This window comes from Crocodylus porosus, unplaced genomic scaffold, assembly GCF_001723895.1.
Source record: "Crocodylus porosus isolate Cpor-Errol unplaced genomic scaffold, CroPor_comp1, whole genome shotgun sequence".
Taxonomy (NCBI): Eukaryota; Metazoa; Chordata; order Crocodylia; family Crocodylidae; genus Crocodylus; species Crocodylus porosus.
The window spans coordinates 51,528,130-51,539,289 of record NW_017728947.1 but is presented as its reverse complement, the minus strand read 5'-3'; the positions used below and the strand labels follow the sequence as shown (position 1 = coordinate 51,539,289).

Below are 11,160 nucleotides of genomic sequence, written 5' to 3'. Positions count from 1 at the left end.
GTCCATATTCCAGCATTCTCAATGACCAAACATATGCTGAAACCATCATAGTGCAGACATGTGCCATAGTCTCTGTTATACTGGTCTCAATGGCATAGTTGCTAAAATAGTATTGGTTAATAAGGTGTGTGGAGAAGTTCCTTCCCACTGCATCATCCATCCTGAAATTCCACTCAAATGTACTCCGAGATAACTCCTCCTCACTGCAATAGAGGCAGGGCAAACATCATGTATAGGCCCAGAGGGCCAATAACAGATGCATTTAAACAGCACCATTCTGTGTGCCTGGAACATCCAGGGTTTGCTTTGTACTCCAAGTTTAGCTATTTTCAGCAGACTTCAGCCCTTGAATATTTGGTTAAAAAAAAAAAAATATTAGGATTTGCCCAGCAAGGGCAGTTTTTAAACATGCTACATAATGAAGGTGCCTACCTTCCAAACTCACTCCCCACAGGTAGCATCTGAATTCAGATGTACTGCATTCATAAAGAGCTTCTAGTTATTCATGTCAGCAGCATTCACTACAGCCATGAAAGTGGTTTCTTGTTTACAAAAATCTTTTATGACTGCTTGCTCTGGACTAACTCTCATAACACAGGGAATGAGGAAGAAAATATATGGCATAAATTCCAGGGGCCACTTTTAAGTGTGCCTAAAACTCAGGGTTATGGTTTATGAAACCTTGTGGATGAACAGCTAATAAAGAAGACTAATTGCTTAAGCAACTCCAAAGGGGAGGGAAGCTATCAAAGATAATTTGCATTCGGTCTTGAAGCATGACTCCTTGTCTATTCATTACTGGTCAGTCAAGACTGACTGTTTGGAACATGGATGAAAGAGGCACTTCTGCTGAAGTTACACAATAGAAGAGTCCACAGCTCTTTCTGCAGCCTAGTGTGTTGTCTACTGCATTTTATTTTAAGAATCAGAAGGGCTAATAGGTACCAAGAATCTTTTGATTACGCTAAGCAAACTAGATTGAAACAGGCCAATATAATAAATTAGTGGGTCTTTTTGTCTGTCTGTTTTTTTAAGGTGGATTGAGACTGAAAGGGAGTCAGGGGGGAAGAGAAATGATATAAAAACCATAATGCTTATGCACTGAGATGGATCAAAGCAGCTTTCTCTTTTAAATTTGTGCATCTTGAGGTACAGAGGCACACATTAGAAAACAAGCACACATTGTGTAACTTCTACCACAGCCTTCTGCAACAAGTAGAAATTAAGTCCAGGATGATGATCTTAGGCAGTGGAAGACTTAGTTTAAATGTTTTGAACATTTTGAACTCTTCCTTAAGAGACAGAACCAAACAGCCACTGAAGTAAAGTGAAAAAGGTTCTTATTTTGATGGATGCTAGATCCACCCCTAAAGGAGTCAGAGTTCCTACAGAGACTACGTGAAACAAAAGACAACTTCTGCATGTTACTAACAGCTCTTAACTGAGACTTGGCTCAGATATGCAAACAGCTCATAGTGGTACCAACTTTTGGCAATCCATTTCAACAGAGAGAATAATTGGATAGGATGCCCAACAAAACACACAGTTGAATTTCCCAGAGATGAAAGTTCATGAGGGGAACAAATAAAAGCAAAGCAAATTAATACAAGTTTTTCAGCTGTTTAAAAATATTTAAAATAAAATTCCCTTAAGTGAAATCTGGAGCAGTGAACTAGTCTTTACAAATACACAGGCAAGTGTGACCTGGAGAGTCAGAATGAGGTACTGATGATATGGTTACTTTATTAATGCCATCTATAATGAATTGAACAGGCAAACACAGGGAATGAATAGAATGCAAATACTCTCAGATGAGCAGGGCAAGTTCACCTTATTTTATGTAATTGCCCTAATTTCCAGATACCAAAATTCTATGGCTAGTAGGTTACTCTGGACAATACACAAATGTTTCCTAAGACAGTTAAAGACAACAAGCTTCCTGGTATTCAAGGCAAATCCAAAATCATGCTATCCAATACTCAAACAAAAAGCTGAAACCATAAATACAAGTCTCAGTCCTATGAGCGAACACATTCTCTGAAGCAAAGCCCTTTCTACAGAAAAAAACCTTTGCTTTAAGGCTTTGATGTGCCTCTTTGTACCAGTTTAATTTATAGGCAAGTAAGTTTAGAAAGGACTCCACTATCAAACCAGAATGCCTGTCAAGAGTTAAACCTCTCCACTTATTACACACTTCGTTGGAGTTCAACTGCAGCAAAAACATTCTTTTAGACTACATAAAACATTCTCCCTCATCTCATTTCCTCCAAGATACCCCAATTCGAAGTGATAATTCAAAGAAACACCAAAATATTATGATTTTAAACAATGAACAAAGCAGATTATGGTGAGATTAAAGTTTATCATCTTCTCAACCCATCTTCCTTTCACCTTTCTGGCTCTCTTCTCCCATTAGCTTTTCCAGGTTTCTCCTCTCTCCTACTCTGCACATTGCATCATCACTGGAAAAAAAAGGCCCCAACAACACTAAGTGATGTCTCACTTAGCTACTGAATATTGTTCAGTTAATATACTGCATAATATAAATCAACATTCAACCTTAGGTTTTAGTCTGAAATAAGACAGTGGTTGATACTAAGGGTTAACATAATGGTGAAGTCAACAGTACACTACTTAGGAACTGTAGTGCCATTCAATTTAAGTTTCCTGCATACAAGATGGTTTCAGCTACATATTTTTGAAGAGAGAGGTTTAAAGGAAATGGCAGAAGTGCTATTAGCAATAGTTCCCCGTCCTCTATACTGAAAAACTGAGGTTCAAGTCCTGTAATGCTGCTGCAAGTGTCTGCCTATTTTGTACATGGACAAATTTGGCAGGGGGCAAAATAACTTTACAGAATGCAGGCTAGTGGCCATCTAAAGGCAGGGTTTACACTGATATTGTACCAAAATGTTAACAGAAGCAGAAAAATAAATCCAGAAATTGCCTTGCAATGTCAGAGTATTAATCCCATAACCTTTTATAATCAAGGATCCAGTTAGGACTTCATGACTGACTTGTTCCAAATTATTCAGTCCAAGTCTCAGTAGCTACATAAGAAATTGGCAGCGGTAGTACTATATGTGTACTCCATGCTTGAGAATGCCAAGTATTAGTAAACCAAGTATAGCCGCTAGAGTTCCAGTGTGAAAATAACCTTTTAAATAAAACTTACTAAGACCAAGCACACTTAGGCACAGAAACTATGTCATAGTAGAATTCTTTTCAGCAGAGATATCTTTCTTCCTTACTCCCATTGCTGCAATAGCTAGTCCTTTCCCAGGGATCCAAATTGGGCCAGGACTAAACCTTTTAACGTAACTGCTTTAATGGTTTAAGCTAAGGTGACTTTGCTATGTAACCCATTTGAAAAGAGTTGTTTGATTTCTTAATTTCCTTTATTTGACTGTGTGGCAGTCCTGAGTGCCCTTAATGCTGAAAAAATAAAAAAAAAAATAATAAAAGAAATCAACCTGTGCCCAGGTGTCATATTGCTGGTGGAAGCATTAGCAACATTTACACAGGTAGTCCTTATTACAGTCCATAACTCAGATAGCTTATGACAATGGCACCAAATTCTGATCCATAAGAAGAAGCCATTTTTATGAAGAAGAACCTTATGGTGCCCAGTGCAGCAGCTGTCTCAGGAAAACATGGGAGAAAGTTATAATGGTACCATCAGGAAATCTTGGAGCACTGAACTTCATGTCATGTGAGGACCAAGGAAAAACCCTCTTCTTCCAGATCCATTACAGTCAATAAGAATATCCAAGAAATACCAAATTTCAAGTGTGCTAAATGTAAAATTGGTGGAATGCCAGCTGGTCCATAAAGGGCTGCACCAAGTTGTCCGTGGCAAAGTAGAAGACAAGCCCAAAGGTTATGGAGATTGGAAGAGCTGGTAAGGCCTTCTTGAAGATGGCAAGCAGCAGGAGAGTAAGGCACAGACCCTGAAGAGAAAGATGAGGGAAAATTATATGGTGGAAATCTAACCAACAAAGAGATAGATTATAGACCACTTTAAGCTTAAAAAGCTAATAAAAGGGTCAGTATAATATATATTTCTTTTCCTTGGGTGGCTATTTCCATCAGTTAGAACAGTACAGAAACTAACTCAAAGGGTCCAAGTTTGGAAAATACTAGAACTTGCTTTGCAAAGCCCAGTGGGGCTTTTATGGTTTCCCGAGTTAAAGCTAAATACTGATCTCCCCTTGAAATCCACTGCAAAGCTCTCACTGACTTCAGTGATAGCAGAAGCAGGCACTAAATCAAACATATGGCATTCCCAGTGGATTAAACTGCTATGGCTTTTGGTTAGAGGAATGTGATGAAACATCACCATTACTCAGTGATATTATACTCACAATTAGTATGGCTACAAAACATGCTAAAGTTGTGTTCCAGTCTCCATTTGCTGTTGCTGAGGCTTTGCCAACCAAAACACTGTAGAAAATGAAGTCTCCTAAACCGAGCTTCACTCCCCCTATAACGGAAAGAAAAAAAGGGAAAGCATTAAGTAGTACCTGTTTGTTAATACAGCATCTTAGCCAAAGGCCACAGAGGACAATATGACAAATGATTTAAAAAATACAACTTAAGAGCATCCCCAAGTCACAACTTCTAAATTAAGAAAAGCAAGGGTTAGAAATACCAGTCATTAAGGAAACTTGCTTTACAACAAACTGGAGTTTTTAATGTGCAACTATAGATGAAGGTGTGCGGGCCTCACATGCTTATGTTATTCTGTAGTACCTTACACCCCATCTCTTTGTGCTTCATACTAATAACATACAAGGCGATAATTTGTCTGGACAGTTTCCTCTGGGCAGCATTATATAGGTGTAAAGGATTCTGAAGAAGGGAGGGCATGTAACAACTCATGTCAAAGGCCTCCAGTTTCTCTCCTTTGAGTGGTAGTCCATTTGCACATTCTACTGAGAGTGGCTCCAAAGCAGTAGCTAGTCTATGCAAAGATAGGATCTTGAAGCATTACGAGAATGGTGACTGAGGCATCAGTTCCTTTTGAAGCCTCTACTCCAGGGGTAGGCAATGTTTTTTGGCCAGAGTGCCGAAAAACACTAAAATGCCTACCTCTTAAGGTGCCAGAGTGCCAGCATCGCAGGGAAAAAAAAAAAAAAAAAAAAAGAGGGCATGGCAGGATGCCCTGATACTTCCTTTGATCTTGTGTATTCATTTTCAGGCCGTCCTCCCACAACAGCCCCCCCGCCGTGCTTGTGCCCCTTGCCCCACACCCAAAGCCCCTGCCCCCCAGCCCGGGCTCTGTGGCTGCCAGCAGCTACCCCGGTTCTGGGTAGCTGCTGGAGCCTGGGCTGCTCCCAGCAGGGCTTGCAGCATCCCAAGCTTCCTGCTGGAAGCAGCCGGGGCGGCTGCAGCCAAGAGGCTCCAAACAGCTGTGCCGGGCTCCAGCATCAGTTCTGCACCGGTGTGTGCAGGCGCGCCTCAGAGCAGGTGGTGGGGGCAGGGCTTGAGACAGTGCAGCCTTGGTTTCTCCCCCGCTCCAGGCAGGGAGGGAATGAGCCCAGCGCAGCTGTTTGGAGCCAGCCCGGGCAGCTGCAGCAAGCAGCAGGCAGACTGCAAACAGCTGTGTCGGGCTCATCACCTTGGTGCCAGGAGCAGGGGAGAGACCAGGGCTGTGCTGCCTCATGCCCCTCCCCCACTGCCCGCTAGGATGCGCCCCTGTACGCACCAGTGCAGAGCTGATGCGGGAGCCCAGCACAGCTGTTTGGAGCCTCCCGGCTGCAGCCACTCCAACTCTGGGGAGCTGCTGCCAGCAAGGATCCCGGGCTGCTCCCAGCAAGCAGCTGGGATACTGCAAGCCTTGCCAGGAGCAGCTCAGGCTCCATTGCTGGCAGCAGCTTCCTGGAGCCAGGGCTGGCTGCAGCGTGCCAAGCAAAATGGCTTTGCTTGCCATGCTTAGCACATGTGCCACGGGGTGCCGACACCTGCTCTACATGCTGCACAATGGTTTTGTGATGATGTGAAGAGATCCTCATGTGGCTGCATTATAGATAGCTATTATTAGATTTTGCATTTTCTTGCATACCATATGCCCCAAATAAGATATGCACCTTGTTTTGGAAAGTAGAATATAGAAAATAAGATTTTCCAGAGTCGTGACCTAGAGCTGGATTTTTTATGGAGAGACTGAGCTGCAAGATGGCTGCCAGCATTTCTCTTGGCCAGCATGGATGAAGTCCAGTGTCAACCCTTTCACAGATGCTATTAAACTGCTGCTCAGCCAAAACCTGTGCAAATCCCACAAACAGTGCTCCATCTTGATACAGAGATTATGGCCAACATTTTGTAGTGAAAAAACAGATCTTTGCTATCTGCTCCACTTTATACAAGTTAAATGAGGCCCACAAATTCCAATTAAATTATTAATGCAACACTGCATTGAGCACGTTCAGGTGTCACCTTATACTTGCTGTAGCCATTTTCACAATTGTTATTTTATTTTACTGGTGAAAATGGATTAAACACAATTTTTACTGCCCTGGATACCAGGGAGATGACTTGTTTGCAAGTTTGACATTCTGATTTCCGCAAGGGCCCAGCCGGGGGGGGGGGGGGGGTTACCTGGGGGGGGGGGGGGGGGGGGGGGGGGGGGGGGGGGGGGGGGGGGGTGGTAATGCTCAAGGGCAACCAACATGGGTTCACTGAGGGCAGGTCCTGCCTGACTAACCTGGTTTCTTTTTATGATCAAGTCACAAAGTCCCTGGATGAGGGTCTCAGGGTGGATGTAGTCTTCCTGGACTTTAAGAAGGCCTTTGACATGGTTTCCCACTAGGTGACTGCGGCATTGATGCCTACACAATCAGATGGGTGGCAAACTGGCTAGATGGTCACACCCAGAGAGTGGTGGTAGATGGGTCATTTTCAACCTGGAAGGATGTGAGCAGTGGAGTCCCTCAGTGCTCAGTCCTGGGGCCTGTATTGTTCAACATCTTTATCTTTATCAGTGATCTGGATGTGGGTGTGGAAATCACACTGTCCAAATTCGCTGATGACACCAAGTTGTGGGGCCAGATGGGCACACTGGAAGGGAGGGACAGAATCCAGCCAGATCTAGACAGGTTGCAGAGGTGGGCGGAAAAGAATAGGATGGAATTCAATGCAGACACGTGCAAGGAGCTGCATCTATGGAGAAGGAACCAGCAACGCACCTATAGGCTGGGGAACACCCTTCTTGTCAACACAGTGGCAGAAAGGGATCTTGGAGTCATTGTTGATTCCAGGATGAACGTGAGCCACCAATGCAAGGAAGTGGTCAGTAAGGCTAACCACACTGTCGTGCATCTACAGATGCATCACAAGCAGGTCCAGGGAGGTGATCCTTCCCCTCTATGCGGCATTGGTCAGGCCATAGTTGGAGTACTGTGTCCAGTTCTGGGCGCCGCACTTCCAAGAGGGATGTGCTTAGCACTGACAGGGTCCAGAGGAGGGCCACTCGCATGGTCAAGGGGCAGCAGAGCAGGCCCTACAAGCAGAGGCTAAAGGGTCTGAACCTATTCAGTCTCCACAAGAGAAGGCTGAGAAGGGATCTGGTGGCCGTTTACAAACTCACCAGGGCGGACCAGCAGGAATTGGGGGAGGCTCTGTTCCCCTGGGCACTACCAGTTACTAGAAAAAACGGCCACAAGATGTTAGAGAGAAGGTTCAGGCTGGACATCAGAAGACATTACTTTACAGTTAGGGCTACCAGGCTCTAGAATGGGCTCCCAAGTGACGTGGTGCTCTCTCCTACCTTGGGGGTCTTCAAGAGGAGGCTGGACAGATATTTGGCTGGGGTGTTATGACCATGGCACCCATTCCTGCCCTGGGCAGGGGGTCGGACCTGATGATCTGTTTAGGTCCCTTCAGACCCTAAACACTATGAAACTATTTAGCATATTTGCCAATGCACACACCTATATCGAGAAAAACATTCCAGTGTCCTCCTGTCTCCGACACAATCTTCATTATTGTAGTTCTAAAAGGCACTGAGTGTAATTATGATGGATCTTGCAGATTAAATGGGTATTTGTGGTTCAGCAATATGCAGACCCTGGAAAAATGTACAAGTCAATGTATTCATTTTTATGGTAAGTACCACTTTGGCAGTGACATTAGAAACGTAACATTCAATTAACAGTGCTTTTGTAAACAGATGTAATGAAGACTTCCTGTATATCTGTTCCTTTAAATAAGACTCAAATAGTGTCTTAGCTTTGTTTCAACTCCTTAAGTCAAAGGTTTCAAACATCTTGGCCAGTGGACCAGATCCAGCCCCTTGGATGCCTTCATCTAGCCTGCATCTTTCTCATACACATCACTGCATCTGGCATAAGACTTGTTCTGCAGGAATACAGAGAGCGCTAGGGCCCAAGTGGGCACTTTTTAAAGAGGAACAGCTGGGCAGTGATTTTATGTCTGACAGGCCATTGGCAGAGAACTCAACCCTCCTACCTCACCTCTGCAGGCCTCCTTTTGTTTCTTTTCTAGCAGCAGCAGCCACTTCTGCTGCAATTCCCATGAAGCCCTGACTCCAACCTCTTCCCTGCCAAAGGAAAAAGACTTGGAATACTGCTATCTTGGCTGAATCTGATGCTGCCTTCAGCAACTGTTCACTCCTTTATGCTCTTTCTCCCCCTTCTTCTTGTCCCCCTGAGAAGGGTTCTTGACACTATTTTGTAAGTGGGTCCTCCTTCTCTTCCCACCTTATTTTTTCCTGGCACTACTGCCTCCACCAACAGTCTCCCACTACGTTTTAGACAACGAACTAATTCACTAAAGACATACTTTGCAGTACGATAAGCTGCAGAATACATTCTCTACAGTGAATTTTGGTCCTCCACAATCCAAATACATGCATTATTTGCTCCTCACCTCAGAATTATCTTGCATCTGCTGCTAAACTACGATAATTGTCCCATCCCCCACAGAGGAGTCCTCAACAGTTCCATTCTGAATGGCTATATCGTAAGTATTCTGTGAAGTTATTTCTTACCCATATACTCTTACAGCTGTATTAAACTCTCACACAGAGGCCCAACAGCATTGTTCTTGGATTTGAAGGGCGGTCCAAGTCTTATGTATGAGCTCAACATACTACCCTATGTGTCTCAGCACAGAAGCAGTGTTACATGACATCACCTTCAGCTCAGTATTTCTGTACTGTCATTGTGAGCTCCCTGTACACTTGGGGGAACCACACTTCAGGCTGCAACACTGTGGAAAAGGACTCCCTAGACTAGTGGTTTTCTGTGGAATCCTGGGGTTCCATGATAGATTATCAGAGGTTGCACACAGATTGGGGGTAACAGTGTAGTAAACTGGGAGGTGGTGCACCACCATGCTGGGTTGAGTTGCCTGGCTGTACATCAGCTCAAATGACCTGCAGGGCCAGGTGTAGGGGTTCTGAGGCAGAACAAGTGATATGAAAGTGTTCTACAACTTTAGGAAATTTGAAAGTTACTGCCCTAGACTACATCTGTCCAACTGGCACCCTGTAGGCCACATGTGGACCATAAGGGGTTAAGCTGCAGAAACTGGGCTTCTGCCTGGCTATGACTCCCCTTTACTGCTCTGGCTACAACAGCAGCTGGAGTCTCCAGGCTCCCCCTTCCTCCCCCAGCTTTTATGTTCTGCACCTGTCCCAAGGGGCAGTTTGGCACAGCACAGCATAGTGCAAGTTTCTCAGGACAAGGCTAGGACCAGATGCCAAATGGTTTAGCAGTGAGGGAGCACCTACAAGGGGTCACCGGAGCAGATGTGGGTGGAGAGGGGAGGGGTCCCCATGTAGACATGCACTGCAGCAAGGAGTGGAGTGTAGGTGTGCAGTGCAACAGGAGATGGTACCCATGTGGTATGCTGCCCAAGGGTTCATGTTCCATACCGGTGTAGCTTGTGCAGCCACTGCCAGGGAGATCCATTTAGACATGGGGCAGCTCTGTCCCAGACTACTGCCTTTTGTCAGAGCCTCAGAATGAAGTCAGATTAGAAGGGAAAGCATTAAGAGGGTCCAGAGGGTCAGATTAGAGGGGAAAACAACCCCCCCCCAAAAGAAACGGAAGTAGTCTTTAACTAGGCAAAAGCCAATCCAAATAGGTGTGATGTCTGTAGGTACAGGAATTAAGAAAAACTTTAAATTGGGAGTATAGTTTCTCAGTTTTCCTTCATAAACCTCTTGTAGGGCAATTTATCAGACATTCAGCTCCTGGCTCATCATTTTCTTTCAACCCCTCATCTCCCTGGGGTTCCTCAGATATACCTTGCAGATTACAGTCACCTATTCACTATGGCTTCTCCAAAGACTTTCCTATTAAGTCTGCCAAATGGTCATTCAGGATTGCGTTCACTGCTTCTTTTGGTTTCTTCTACTTATACCATGTAGCAAGGAGTGGAGTGTAGGTGTGCAGTGCAACGGGAGGTGGTACCCATGTGGTGGGCTTAAACCTTTCACAATGTGGAGCCTTTAGAAACAGTGAATGTAGGCACATGTGTACACACACACAAATTCTATTCTATCAAACAGGAGTTGTGCCAGATTAAATGCAGATCTGTCAGAAAAGGAACCAAGCTCAAGTTATTTGCTCAAAAGTAACTCGATGAAAATGGAGTAGACATTAGAGCACACATTATACTCATAATAAGCATGTACGTTTCATTTCAGTGTTTTGAACACTTTAGAGAACAAAGTAAATGGCTCCCAAGCTCCCAAACTGAGTTCTCCAACAACCTTCTAACCAGTTCAAGTTGGCTGACAAGTCTCACAACACTGCATGTTTGTCATTACTTTACATTGGTTGTAGAAATACAACGAGATGCAAACACCCCAGTTGCAGTGTTTTTCATTTCAAATACTGAGGGAGAACAAGTGAGAGACTGCTAAACCTAGATGCTAGACAATTTCAAATATTTAAAACAATCCCTTCATTTTTTTTAGATGTCCAAGAATATAGCCAAGCCACCTACACAAAAAATAACTAACCACTTGGTAATAGGGGTGCACTGATAGAGACTTTTTTGGGGATGATACTGATGGCAAATTTTTAATGAGCCATACAAGCCAATACCAATCCGATTGCCAATATGCAGCCTGGCAGCTTGGAGAGCAGCATCTGGCTGGTAATTCTGTTGTGGGGGAAGGGACAAGGG

At 44.3% G+C, this 11,160-nt stretch overlaps 1 protein-coding gene across 3 annotated transcripts in view; it reads right to left on the bottom strand.

Annotated features, from left to right (window-relative positions):
- Positions 1-897: 897 nt before the first annotated feature.
- Positions 898-11,160, bottom strand: part of PSEN1 (presenilin 1) — a 46,906-nt gene continuing 36,643 nt past the window's right edge. For all 3 annotated transcript variants that reach the window (XM_019551723.1, XM_019551722.1, XM_019551721.1), the window contains 2 exons: positions 4,365-4,483; positions 898-3,950 (listed from right to left, as the gene is read on the bottom strand). In XM_019551723.1, the coding sequence (XP_019407268.1) occupies positions 3,795-3,950; positions 4,365-4,483 (275 nt within the window). In that variant the 3' untranslated portion in view covers positions 898-3,794. The remainder of the gene's footprint in view (positions 3,951-4,364; positions 4,484-11,160) is intronic.